Raw genomic sequence first — 14,183 nt, forward strand, 5'->3', positions numbered from 1 at the left:
TTATAGTTCCGTGAGCTACTAACATGTTACAAGGGAGGCTTCAGGGAATCCCTGGCTGCCTTTCCAGGGTGAGAATTTTGCTAGGGACAGAATCACAGGGCCTGGGCCATGCAAGACTAACCCCACCACCACAGTAAAAGCACCCCTCTCTGTCCCTATCCCCCCATTCCCCCGCAAGGGAGGCAGCTGGAGGCTTTAACCAGTGCTATAAATGCTTCTTCCTTTCTCAGCCATCTCCCACCTTGGGCTGAACAGAACCCAGCGCTGAACAGCTGAAGAGAGGGAGAGCGCCCCTTTGCTGTTGGCAAGAGCAGCATGATCCAGAGCCTTGACTGCATGATGGGTGCCACCGAGCAGAGGGGACGCAGCAGAAGGAGGAAAGGGGAAGCCACAATTTGTTTCCGTCAGGGGCCAGGCATGTACTAGGGCTTGCTTGACAGCCTGGTGCAGCCCCCTCGTGGTGTGGTGATAAGATCCCAGCCTTTCCATGCTGTGGCCAAAGCAGGCTCAGTGCTGCTAGAGGCTCTCCTGAAGGTTAGTCCAGTTTGAAGCAGGGGAGAACAGCACCAGTGCAAGAGCAGCTTGGCCCGTGGGCACTACGGTGTCACACTGGTGCAGTTCCAGTGATGGTTGGGCCTGGAGCAGACAAGGCTCAGACTGGCACCCTGGGGAAGTGGGGATGAGCTACTAGGACATGGATCCTTTCCACTCCATCTCATACATAGGCAGCAGGCAGAGTCCACAGCTGCATCCCAGCAAGCACCGTCCCCACTGGGAGGAGGGGGCTGAGGAGTGTACAGGCCGCAAAGCCTGGACTTCCATCTTATCCCTAGAAGATGCCCCTCCTGGACATGGGTAAGGTAGGCTGGTTGGCACAGTGTATGTCAGCTTAGGGTGCCACTGCCCAGGCTCCCCCCCAGCTCTGTAGATGGATCTCATATGCAGGTCCCCAGACTGCCACCCGACTCCTCTCACTAGTCTGAAATTGACGTGGGGGAATCAAATCTCAAAACTGTTAAAGAAAAAGCAAGAAATAACCAAACTGTGAGTGCAGAGCTCCAAAAATGAAGGCAGGAGCCTGCAGCCGGCCCTAGCACAAGTGAGGGTATCTCAATGACTGCACATTCTGGTGTCCATAGTGCACATTAGGCTTCATGCTGCAAACACAAGAAGTTGGAGCGGCAGGGAAGGGGGATCAGGGTGAAGAGGCAGGATTTTGGTTTTATTCACACAAAAAAGGCTGCAGTGACTGGAAGGAGCCTGCACAGTACTAAGGAAATCAGAATGAAAGGCCTTGTCCTGGCATGGGGGTTGGTCCTAATCCCAGCCGTCAGTGTAGATGTGTTCAATTTAATTAAAATGGTACTGGAATGCCTCACCACTTAAGTGGAGTTTCCCCGATGGGTGGTTCTACTTCCCCTGCTAGAAGTATTGGTGTGGCTGAGAAGGGACAGCAGAGCACACTGCACCAGCTAAGCACCCAGCAGGCAGCAGAAAAGGTCTGTACAAGTACCCCCATGGGTGAAACAATCTGTGTCACACCGTAAATCCAGAAGCAGCAGAGCTGGTCAGTTAACACATCACAGGGTGAACAGGAGGCAAAACGTTGTGCACGCTGGTGTGAGTGAAACCTAAACAGTGAAGCAACGTAGGCTGCCCATCGGGGCAAGATAGTGGAGCCTGGTGGTGGGTAAAAGGTCCCACAGAACAACACAAACACCTGTTAAAGGCCAGCAGAACAGAAGGGAAGTCCAGGCAGTAGGGTGAGTAGGACACACCTCCTGGAGCAACCATCTCTGGGCTTGCTGCCTTCATTATCTTGTCAGAAGGTAACTGGATCCTAGGGTTTTTTGTACAGTATCGTAAATTAGCCCACAGCTCTCCTGACCCAGGTAATCTTGTTACAGGATTCCACAGCCACCTGCGAGTCCCACACCATGCGCACCACTGGCTGATGGATACACGACGAGCGAGCCTAAAGGGGGGGAAGTGGCAGAGGGGAGCTTTCTCTGCAACATCTTGGCAGACCTGCAGTTTTCACAACAGTCTGATGCATCAGGAGCGTCCAGGGTCTCAGGCACAGAGCACGCTGCTGCGAGCGGACTGCTCTGCACTGAGGGCCACCAGCCTTTTCTGTCCTGCACGGACCATGAGTCAGTCATGGATTCCATGATTTTACGTGACCTCTGCCACTTCAGGCCCGGGTGGCGGGGCTTGGCCTGCTGTGATTTATGGTTTATTGCCCACATCCTGTCCCTGAGCTCCACTGAAAATACCCCTCACAAAATCTTAGCCTTCGTGATGATGAGTCCCTGGCCACAAGGGGGCAGTGGGGGAGCAAACAGGGAGCCCTGTATCAATGACACCTTGGCCCATAAGGATAAGGGGATTTTCACAACAAAGCAGAGCCCAGGACATGCCTTCTATCGTAAGTAGGGTGACCAGATGTCCCGATTTTATAGGGACAGTCCTGATTTTTGGGTCTTTTTCTTATATAGGCTCCTATTACCCCCAGCGCCAGTCCGGATTTTTCACATTTGCTGTGTGCTCACCCTAATCGTAGGTAAGGTTGCCAATTCTGGTTGGACGGATTCCTAGAGGTTTCATCACATGACAATTTTAAATTAAATATTAATCTTTAATTCCTGGACACTCCAGGCCAACCCGAGAGGGTTGGCAACCCTAAATTTGTAGGCCGTATGTCACACCTTCAGGTGCATTCAAGAGGCACAGGCACCAACCCTTTGCTACAGTGCAAATCCAGGGGATGGTTCAGGGTATAAAGATCAGAGCTGAAATACTTAGAATCGCTAGAAATGTAAATACCATCAGAACTCATCCAGCCTCTGCCTTCCCTGGCATGGCCGTAAGTTGCACTGGGCTGATGAAGCAGTTGCATGTGGACAGTAAGGATCATGCAAATCGGGGTCAACTGCAAGGTTCATCTGTTTGGAGCAGCACCTGATCCCAACTTCTGCAAACAGATCAACTTTGCAGTTGACTCCTATTTCTAAAGTCTACCTCATCTCCAGCCCCCTTTTCCATTTCGGGAAAATTCACATGCAGCTGTGATCAGGTTAGTGTGAATCTTATCATCTGGCAGGACAAACGCACTAGACACGAGTTAATGTAGTAAGACAAGTAGCATAGATCTGCTCCTAGCACAGCCTACACCATGCCTACATTACTTTACCAGACATGTGACTTGCTGTCTTCATTCAGCAGTCTTGTTGAGGTCCTACAGGGAGAAGCAGCTGGAGGTGAGCTGCAAACCAATCATGCCTCCAACTGCATTCTATTGTGGCATGGCCAGCAGGATGGCCTACACTCTCCCCCTGAAACAGTGATGCAGATGGGAGGAGATGCTAAAATAGGCAGCAAGAGCCTCTGGCACGGAGCACATCAAGCATGTTGTGTTTATTTTAAAAGAAAACCAGCTCCATCCAAGTGCGTCAGGGGAGGGAAGATTCTCCAGCTTCTTCCCAAAGCTTCAGCACACACCCGTGACCCAGTACCAGCTGGGAGAGCTGTAAATCAGTGAAGGATGTGATTATCTGCAGGCTGTGCATCCAAGATGAAGCAGCTACTAGTGTTAAGGCCCAGCTCGAACCTGCATTAATTAACATTTAGAGGACATATAAAGAAACCAAATTTTGTAGAACCACTGCTAGTCAGCCCCTCTCCTTTTTCCTGGGGAGCAGCAAAAGGAATAGAGATTCAGTTTGCCAGTAGTTCCAGCTGCTTTAATATTTGTACCCAATAACCCAGCTCTGCCGCCAGTAGACTCCAGGGACTTCACATGACCCTACCCGAGGAGCTTGTCTATTTTATGATAGAGCAGAGTTTAATTTTTTGCAGGCCTTCTGGAAGCCCGTTCCCAGCAGGGCAGAGAGATTCACTAAGGCTGTGCAGGCCCCGAGATGTTCATTTGCAAGGAAGGAGTTGTTGGCTCAGCAGGCTGTGATGCATTCGATACGGCTGAGTGTCGCTGGCTAGAGACATGCTGTTGAGAAGGGCACCGACTAAAGCTAATAGTCTGATGGGCCTTGCTAGTACAATGCCTGGTAGAACTCGCTGCCTTGATAAAATCTGAAAATTTAAGTTGATGGATTGGGGAGGAAAAATGAGGTTACCGAAGGAGAGAGCCAGCTACTCAATTAGTGTAAAGCATCCTAGCGCCAGTGAAGTCAATAATCGGTATGCCAGTGAGTGCCAGCTGAAGTTTGGCCCAAGATCTGTAAGAGGTACTCAGCTATTGCAGGTTGGAGCTCATACTTGTTTCAGGACGTGCACTGGCACAGAAAGCCATGCACTGCTGCACACACAAGAAGCCAATCTTTTCATTCATACACAAGATACAAGTTTTCTGGTGAGGTGTGTGTGTTTAATCAGACAAACTGCAAAATATTTACACCAATATCAGAGTTTCAAAGAATCAGCACCTTCCACTCCACAAATCTGGGGACTTTAGGTTTTTCCAAAAAGCTTTTTTATAAAAAAAAAAAAGCGAGGGGGGTGGACTAGATAGTTAGATACTCAAAAGGCAGTGGGGTGGGGAGCAGGGAAGAGAGGCAGATCACCACCTTCTCTGCACAGTCAGCAGCCGGAAATTTTACAAAACACTTAAGTTACAATAACAGAAGAATATCTTGTAGGGTGTTATTTATTTCCCTGAATCAATGCCAAAGAGCATCAGACTCACTAGGTAAAGAGACTCCTCTTTAGTTTATTGGCTTAAAAAATAAAATTGGCAAAACACACAGTCTGTCCATCCTGCTGCCTGCAGGGTATTAGTCAGTTCCAATGCCAGTATCCAGCCCTAAGACATAACAGACCCTAGATTCTCTCGTGTCCACACACAGGAGGGTCACCCTGCTCTATCACACTCTAGATCATGCACAATGAAGAGGGGTTTACTCTGAACCTGGGACAAAAAAGAATTCAAAGAGTCCTGCTCTAATCTTCTTCAAAGCTCACCAAAGACAGGGAACGAGAGCATCCCGTGTTCACTTAAATTATTAATAGTCATTATTGCTACACCAGCTGTAGTAAAACCAGACAGAGCTGGAAACAATCCATGTTTAAGTCATTCTGTTCCCCTGTCTTCCTTTGAAAAATGTACATATTAAAAAAAAAAAAAAAAAAAAAAAGAAGAGTCTTTTCAGTATGTACATCTTCCATTGCCACCTCCTCTCCAGTTCCTGTCGGCCTGCTGTTCTTCAGCATATTCCAATTTTTGTTTCTGAAGCAACAATTTCTCCTTGGTGGTAGGTGTTTAAAGATATATCATGTCAATTATACAAGCATCATTGGCACAACACACACTTAATGCCCCCCACCCCCCCGACACACTTTCTTTGCATGTTAGAAACCTTACCAAAAAAAAAAAAAAAAAAAAGTGAGGGGGCAAGAATCTGATCTCGCTAGTAATTAGGATTTCTCCACAACTGATCAACATATGCAAAAAAAACACAGAACATGAAAAAGGGACCCAGAGTCCCTGCTCATGAATGCAGAAATCTAGACACAGCAACTTTTATGCTGTGCAGAAGGACCTTTTAGTCCAAAATTTACCTAAAAGAATACAGAAAATTAACATTCTAACCAAGAAAGGTAGGAACTTTTCCTGGAGATGAGTGGAAACCCAGCCTTTTAGAGAAAGAGAGAGGAAAAAAGTTTTAATAAATAAGAGAGATGCAGGGCTGGGTTTGTGTTTTCATCAGTCCCATTTTTCCTGGGCTCCTAGGGGGAGGAATGCCTAAAAGGAAGATTCTCATTTGGGTCCCAGCAGCTCTGGGAGAAAATGAATTATCCCTCCCACCATGCCCAGGTTTGGAAGAGAATGCCAGTAAAGCTCGATTTCTAGCCACTTTTGAGGGGATAGGTTGGGAAGATAATTACCTCATCCCTCTGCACTTACTTCTCCCCTGCTGGACTGGGAGGGTTTTATTCTGAGAGGTCCAAGGCTGGTGCCACGTCAGTTAATGGGAGTTGTGTCCTGGATTTCAGTAGGGCCTGTACGTGGCTGCCAGAGCTCAGGAGAAGGCGGCTTTAAAGAGACTCTACAAAGCCAGGATGGAGTCACACTCCACCTAAGTTTCTGACCCTAATGATTTTTAATCAAAGGCATATCAGCAAATACAGACAAGATACGCGAGTTAAAGCAGATCTATAATAGCAGCACTGTTAGAATATCTCCCAAGGTTGCTTGCATTGTATTATGATCAGGCAGGGGTACAGGGGACTGAAGGATAGATCCCATTGAAACCAACTGGAGTTTTGGCACAGATGGCAGTGGAAGAAGGATTTAGCCCACATGCAGCCAGTCATTTCCCTGAATGCCCCTGGGCACTTCTCTCACCCCACTAGCTCCACCTGGGGGATTCACCACAGCTGCCAAGACATTTCTGCAATTTGCAGTTGTGATACACATGGACCTGGCACCTGGTGGAGGTTTGGCTCAATTGCCCTAAAGATGGGGAACGATCCCAACATGGAAAAAGCGTTAGGGCCATGATGGAAGAAAATGTACGGAAAATACCAAAGCCCACTTTGCTCCACAGGCTGGGGTGGTCAGGGACTGCGGGAAACACATCAGAATCAATCACTTGAGTCCACTTTCAAGGTCATGCGTGGCTGTGCCACATGCTTTTCTAGGGTTTTTTTAATCTCATGTGCTTCTGAGATTTCACTCACCTTAGAGGGCATTTCTCCAGGGGAAGGATTTGTGCCTGCCCAGCACTCCTTAACACTTCCCAGAAAAGTAGTTCTTCTCTGCATCAAGAACAGGCAGCTGAGCCAGACCAAACCCAGCCTTGGGCAGAATGGATCATTTTGAACCATGATGCCAGCCTATAGTTCTGGAGAAGAGAGGGTCAGGGGTCACTCTCAGCCAGTGTACCAAAACACCCCACAGGCCAGATGCCACCTAAAGGAAGCAGTTAGGACAGCACTTGTTTGAGACAGCTAAACTCTTTGAGGAATGCATGGACTAAGCAGGCCACAGGTTGGGCTTGGAGCAAAGTCCCTCAGCTGCCAAAGGGGTTCGATCCGTGGGGATTATTGGCACACTGAAAAGCATCCAAAAATACAGACAAAAACGAGCGAGTCATGACAATAACCAAAGCTTTGCGGGCAAATGGCAAAGAATTCCAGTTACATCCAACTGCAGACACGAGCGTCACCTTAGAAAAAACACATGCAACTAAATTCAACAGGGGGCTCTGGGTGAGCACCCAGGCGACTCAAGGGCTATGTACAAAACCAGGCTATTTTACAGCTCATTAGAAGTTCTCCCTTTTAAGACGCCATTACCCCACAGAAAACTGCTGGGCTGCTCCAGTTGAACAGCGTAACTTTGCAAGAAAGAGGTAATTTAAATAGGGCTTCGGTGGCTGCTTGGGTTTTATAGTTTGTTTAAAGAATCATCCATCATGAGGTGAAGGTAGGAGCAAGATGGGTCATTGAAAATGGTCAAACTCAGAAGCATCTCCAGCCCCTCCTTGTATGTGACATAGGAAAGGGCAGTCCTGCAGCCCCTTTCTACCTCCCCACCCCACCGAGCGCCCTTCCTTCTAGAGGTTGGTCAAGCGCATCTCAATCCTGCTCCAAGGACAGGCCTGCACCACATGAGGCTTTATGACTGGAACTCATTTAGAATGAAGAAACCCTTCAGGACTGAGCAGGTGGGACCTCACCTGGCGCATCTGGAGACCTGTGCTGAAGACCAGCCAGCTGTCTTGGCCAAGCACGGGGCAGTGTCTTTTGTGTTCTCTCCTGTCTTTGGCACAGCACCTGCCCATTAATGACACTTTGCCCATATGGGCACAATTTGCTATTCCACCTTCCTGTCTCTTGCATTCTGACATTTCAGGTCTACCCCGAAGGGGGAAAAAATGCTGCTGAGCAGCAAGAAGCCTTTCTTCTGCAGCAAAAAGAGAAATGAGACGGCTGTTCCTTCGGTAGTGCTTAGGCCTCACCTCCAACACGGGGGTGTGCGCTGCCAGCACACAGCTGCATTAGGGCACCATATTGATATAGAGTCCCATGACAGTCTGGAGTTAATGAGAGTTGGGGTTCCCTCCCTCCGCCACTGAAGAGAGTGGGTTTTTTGCTTAGCACTTTCACTGAAAGGCCAGGCTCACTCTCCATTTTAACACTCCCCGCTGCAGATCTCAGCCCAGCATTCCTCCCTTGTCCGTTTGGGACCAGTATCTGAGACACAGATCATTCATTTGCAGTGTTGTCCTAGAGTGCAACTAATGACCTGAAACCAAGTGCTGGGCCCGCCCAGCTCTTGCTGCCCTGCATACAATCCATCCAGCTGCCTGTTCTCCCTGGCAGCTAAGAGCAGATGGAGAGTTGTGTCTTGACCCGTGGCTACTGTAATCTCTCCTGCACCATGACTGACTTGGCAGTAGATGGCCTATTAGCTTCTCTATCAGGGTAAGGCTCACCAGAAAACCCGCCTTGACAGCAGCTTGAGCTAGAACTGGAGTCTGAATCTGCCTTCCACCAGCTCTTTCCGCCTGAGGAAACAGCAGAAGAGAAGATCAGCAACGATCTGGCAAGAAGGGATTCCTTAGAGATTTTAATAACTATATACACACACAGGGCAAAGCTTGCAAACTTAAGTCTACGTTTATTCACAAGCCTGATGAAAAACACAACCAGCCACTTGTGTGTCAACTGCTGTCAAGGTAGCCTCTGCCACGTGGCTGCATAAATACACGCATGGAAGCCACTCATGCACCATCAGAGCTTGTTAACTGGGAGCAACAAGCTGTTTCCTGAAGAAAGTACCTAGGATCCAATCCTAGAGAGTGCTGAGCAACCTGAGCTCCCAAGGATTTCAGTGGGAAGTAAGGGCTCTTAGCACCTTAGAGAATCAGGCCCTTCCTCCTCCCTTTCCCCACCAAGGCTTGGAACAGAGATTTTGCCTGATTTCTGCATTCATGGGCCCGAGGCCAGTTTGCAGCAAGGGCACAACGAAGCCAGATTCCAATACATGATGAGGCAAGGAGGTTGCTTCCCTACCTTGCCACGCTGCACACAGGGCAGGTGCAAAGATCTCACCAGGATTCCAGAAGAGCTCAGCTCCAGCTGCTGAAGCTTGGGGTTGAGTGGAAGCACTGAACTAGTAATCTTCCCCATGGGAGCCTTTTCTCAGACCCTCACCCGCACCCAGGGAAAACAGCCATGGAAGCTAGGCTAAAGCAGCAGAATCCAGAGTTTTAACTTTTAGGTAGGGTCTGGAGTTTAGGTGACGCCCCCTGGTAGCTCAAGACCAATTATGGAGTGAAGACGGAGGGGGAGGCCCCTCGGCTCTCAGGCAGAATGGAGACTTCACCTCCACCCCGAATGCATTCACAAGTAGTTCTTGAAACCACACCCCCATGGAGTGGGTGATGCACTCCCAGGATTCTCCCAAGCTCAGCAGCCTGTGGAGGATAATACAGTGGGGCATGGCCAGGGCCCCATTACCTTAGGTAAGAAGCTAGCTCCACATCAGGCCTTGATTCAGACACAAACTACCCTTTTCTTGGCAGAGGCTTTCCTGACTGTGGCAGAGCTGACACCAAAGTGTCCCAAGAATGACCGCCCCTGCTTCTCTGGCACTAAAATCCTTGCAGTAAACTAAGATGCATCTGAATGAGTGGAGTGAGGAGAGGCAGGAGGGTCTGGCTGGGTGTTCCCCAGGTGAGCTGCTTAGGGTGCTGGCTGGAAGACCAGGGGTACTTCGTTGACGAATACCCCTCAAATCAATAGGGGATTGGCAGCAAAGGTAGGAAAAAGGAGGGGTATCCTGCCCCATTGGCATTTGCCTTAGTGTGTCTCTAAGAAGTAGTCATCAAGATTACAAGGTTCCCTTCGCTGGGTCAGACGAGACTGGAAGACAGAAACCTGCAGCTCATGATCTAATGTGGTCCCGATACAAGTCAGAAGTCACTGGACCCATGAGTAGCAACACTGAACGCTAATGCAGCCGCACGTGCAACTCGGCCATGAAGTCCTTCTAGCTCTCCAGTAGAACCTCGTCCAGGGAGAAAAATCACCTCAAGAGCCTCCAGGTCTATATGGCACAGTCAGCATCCCTGATCCAAACTCACATGTGCCTGGGACCTGGAGCAAGGCAAGGGGGTTGGCGCTAGTGTCCCAATGCCATGGCCTGTACACCAGCAGGATGGGGCAGTGGAGACCGAGTCATGCGAGCAGTGAAATGTGAACGTCCTCTCTGGAAGAGTCTCTCAGTCTGAAACCACAAACATTCCTGTAGCGAACTGCAGCCAAGTCTGCTCTGGGAACAGGCATAGGGAGCAGAGAGATATGGGAGGAACATTGTGCTGGTTTAAAAGAAAAGAGAGAGGCTGGAAGCTGCGTGATTGGAGATTGAAAGTTGTCGATCTGTAGCACTAGCATCCAGTCCCAGCAGAGCCAAGCGCTCCAGTGAGAGGCAGGCTGCAAGGAAGGCTAGGTCACTGTTAGGCAGAGATTGTATAATGCCTTTCATTGCACTTCAGAACTACTAGGAGGAAGACCCCTGAAGGCCCCTCCAGCTTCTGCACAAACCTTTCCTCCTAGGTTTCTTCTGGAAAGGCTCCTTCTCCAACCTCCAGTCACTGCACGCAGCCAGTTCCCTTCAGACTCATCTCCAGGTCAAATGGTCACACTTTGTTAAACACAGACCATAAATCAGTAATTCATGATCAGGAGAACCCAGCCCCCTTCACTTTGCAGGACTAAAAAGCACCAGTCCCACCCTCTGGGAGAAGGGCTAGTCACCAGACCCAGACTCTGCAAGGAGTTCCTGAGATGCCGTGTGTCTTGTGACATGTGCATGGACACACCAGGAGGAGAGCAAGGTCTTTGGCACCAGGAGCCATCCCCATGTCTATAGGTTCTCGCCTGGCTGGTACTGGGGCTCTGTTGACGTGAAGTAGTCCTCCAAGAAAGCCTGAAGGTACTCGAAAGTGGGCCTTTCCTCTGGGTCCTTCCTCCAACACTGGCACATCAGATCATGCAGCGATTCAGGGCACTCTGGAGGACACGGCATCCGGTAGCCACGTTCCACCTGGTCCAGCACTTCCCGGTTAACCATACCTGATAGCCAAGAGAGGGAATAGTGAGACACACCAGGACTAGCTGACTTGACTAAGATCATGTAACTAGTCTGTGGTAGAGCTAGGAACTGAACCTTGATATTCTGCTAGCTAGATCTTCCTCAGTCCTAAATACAGCCCGTCACTCACTCCAAGCATGAATGGGAGAAGAACCTATCCAAGGCAGGAGGTCCAGGGCTTCACTCAAGGCTCAGAGAACATCTTCGTCCAAGTACAAGACCCCCTCAGGTCTTTCCCATATGGGAAAGGCCTCATTATCCACCCCTATGCCTAAGCAGTGGCAGAAACACCACAGCAAGTTTCTCCACTGAGATGTGCCTAGGAGTCACCATGGCAACTTAGACAAAACACTGCTCCATAGATCAGCTGGGATCTGCCACAGCCTGAGCTGATAGAAGAGCCTGCAATGGTCAGTGACTGCATAGGATCTCCTGGTGCCTACAGTCGGTACCTGGGTATGGCACTCTGCCCTTCGTGGTCAGCTCAGTCAATAGGATTCCAAAGGACCAGACATCTGACTTGATCGTAAACCTGCCATACAAAGCAGCTTCCGGGGCTGTCCACTTAATAGGGAACTTGGCACCTAAGCAACAGAGATAGAAAATAAAATTCAGATGCAATCACCCTGTATGTCCACTACAGGAGCCTCCACACGGAGAACAGAGAGATAGTGACACCACAATGTAGCTGAGAGCTACTCTAGGTGGGAGGTTTCACCAGCCAGACTCGCAGACCCCCATTCAGAGGACTAGGCTACAGAACTAGCATTGGAGAAAAGTTATGCCTGCCTCCTCTGCAGCCCGTGGCACTAGTGATGGTGATTGCTTCCCCCTCCCCTCTTACAGGGTCAGCAAGCACCTTACTAAGTTCTCATATCTAGGCGGGGACAGAGCCTGCATCAGGAGTAAGTCTGAAAAGCATAAAGTAGGGTCCCAAGTCCCATCCCCTTCACTTTCCAATAGCACCAGCAGCGAAGGGTGCGTAGAAGCAGTGAACGGGAGTTAAAGTGCTGGTTTAAAAAGTACCCAATATGGAGCAGCAGGGTAACCCCATACACATCTGAGCACAGGAGTGTGACTGCAGACTCCTGAGAAGTGCTGGATCAAGAGCCCTGCAGAGCCATGTCCCTCCACACCTGCAGTCTGTGCAGGCTCCCTCACCGGTTGGGGGCAAGGGATTACTTCAGCCTCCATGCCCTGTGTAAGTACTTGGCCCCTCTGAAGAGACCACCTGTGCCAGCAGGGTAGTCTATGCAGTGTGGGGGCCTGCCTGCCTGCAGGGAACCAGACAGACCCACAAACAGCAGCTGGAAGGTCATTCCTGAGCTGGACTGGACTTGAACCTAGGAGCACATACCGATGGCTTGTGCCACCTTGCTCTCACCTGCCCTGCTCCGGTTGGAAATGCTAAGCAGTTTGGGCCTCAGTCGTTTGCATTTTCCACAGCTCCCTTTCACAGCCGCACATAAAGGCTATGCGCCCTCTCCCACTGTCCATACCTTGCCTGGCCGTGTATTCATTGTCCTCAATCAGTCGAGCCAAACCGAAGTCGGCTACCTTGCACACCAGATTTTCCCCCACCAGGATGTTGGCAGCTCGGAGATCCCGATGGACGTAGTTCATCCTCTCCACGTATGCCATTCCAGATGCGATCTGTAGCTCACACATGCGACAGTGCGCAGAGAACGTTAGATGCTACAGGACACGGTTTGCCCAAGCACTAGACCTCACAACTGTGCTTGTGTTAATGCAAGCTGCTTGCAGCTGCATTGTAGGCATGGTAAACATAGCTGGCACTCCAGCAGCAACCTGGGAGCTCTGCCGGAGGTACAATAGAGGTGGTAAAGTGACAACCCAACATCTGCCCGGGCGCTTGGTCACACTGAACTGATAGGATTTGGAAGGGACTTGCAGTTATTTTGCAATGCTTCATCAAGTGAATGCAGGTTTGTGGCCATTAAAAAAAAAAAAAAAAAAAAGACACCAGGGCGGGGGGGACGACAACAAAAGCCTTGACAGCAATGAGGTATTTTCTTCCCCAGGATTCTACGTGAAATACCACCCAGAGCCCCAGACTGGGGGCCTTTTCTATAGCAGCCAGGTCAGGGCAGTAAAACCTGATGGGACAAGTCCAGTGGCAGGAGCCAAGCTAGGGACGACAGCTGCTTTTTGTTTCTGTGTGTGCACCATAGAATCAGGGCTACAGATCTAGCACAGGACCCCTCATGGTTTTCCAGAGTACAGCTCGAAGTTTGTGACCCTCCAGAGCCCTATAAATCTGCTTAGGGCAGGCTGCTATTAACCTTTCACCGCGGAGGTGCCATAACACCAGCAACTGCTGGCAAAGACCCAGAAGGCAGGCGATCCAAAGTCTAGCACTTTCTGGCTCTGGCTGTGCCCTGACCATTGATACAGCAATTGTGGCAGAGAAACAGAAAGGGGATAAGGGCAAGTGGGACAGAGGCCGTCCCATTCTGAACAGATTCTTCCTCTATTCCCCGCCCACCCTGCTCCCATGGGATTGCTGGCTTTGGATCGGGTTACCCTCAAATTCAGAGGACAAGGACATATGAGGCAGCGCCTCAAACTCTGGGGGACATTTCACTTTGGTGCTCGTGGATTCCTGTTGGTCTTGGATTGTGCTCGTGAAGGCTGGCGTGATGGTCCTGCCCTCTCTGGCAGCTGGACTCCCACACCCCACCCAGACCAGGCAGGAGAAGGCCTGAAGTCCAAGGGCCACAGCGACTAAGAGGATAAAAAAGGAAATTCAAATTGCAGCTCTCTAGTCAGCCAGACCCACCTGAGCCGCCATGTCCACCAGCTGTGGCAGCCGCAGATACTTGCCCATCTCCCCCTTCAGGAAATCCAGTAAGCTCCCTAGGGTGGAAAGGTACAGCCATCAGCTACTGTTAGGAAGCAGCGGACAGACTCTCGGTGTTTGAGCAGAACAGCAAAGAGGTGTCCTCATGCAGCTGCCCTTGGAGTTACTGGATGATGGGAAGTGGGGGGCTGAGGAGTCTTGTGCTAAATCAATCTGCAGCCACCTGGGATTTCATTGCTGCAC

General features: G+C 50.0%; 2 protein-coding genes across 5 annotated transcripts in view; one reads left to right on the forward strand and one right to left on the reverse strand.

Annotated features, from left to right (window-relative positions):
- SYS1 (SYS1 golgi trafficking protein) overlaps positions 1 to 7,092 on the forward strand; it is a 114,872-nt gene extending 107,780 nt beyond the window's left edge. The window contains exon 4 of the transcript XR_012656992.1: positions 5,966 to 7,092. The gene's annotated coding sequence lies outside the window, so the exon portion shown is untranslated. The remainder of the gene's footprint in view (positions 1 to 5,965) is intronic.
- The window catches only part of SRC (SRC proto-oncogene, non-receptor tyrosine kinase), a 69,821-nt gene continuing 59,996 nt past the window's right edge, over positions 4,359 to 14,183 (reverse strand). For all 4 annotated transcript variants that reach the window (XM_032767385.2, XM_032767383.2, XM_032767386.2 and 1 more), the window contains 4 exons: positions 13,920 to 13,996; positions 12,619 to 12,772; positions 11,572 to 11,703; positions 4,359 to 11,100 (listed from right to left, as the gene is read on the reverse strand). In XM_032767385.2, the coding sequence (XP_032623276.1) occupies positions 10,892 to 11,100; positions 11,572 to 11,703; positions 12,619 to 12,772; positions 13,920 to 13,996 (572 nt within the window). In that variant the 3' untranslated portion in view covers positions 4,359 to 10,891. The remainder of the gene's footprint in view (positions 11,101 to 11,571; positions 11,704 to 12,618; positions 12,773 to 13,919; positions 13,997 to 14,183) is intronic.

The sequence above is a fragment of the Chelonoidis abingdonii genome, chromosome 14 (genome assembly GCF_003597395.2).
Source record: "Chelonoidis abingdonii isolate Lonesome George chromosome 14, CheloAbing_2.0, whole genome shotgun sequence".
Taxonomy (NCBI): Eukaryota; Metazoa; Chordata; order Testudines; family Testudinidae; genus Chelonoidis; species Chelonoidis abingdonii.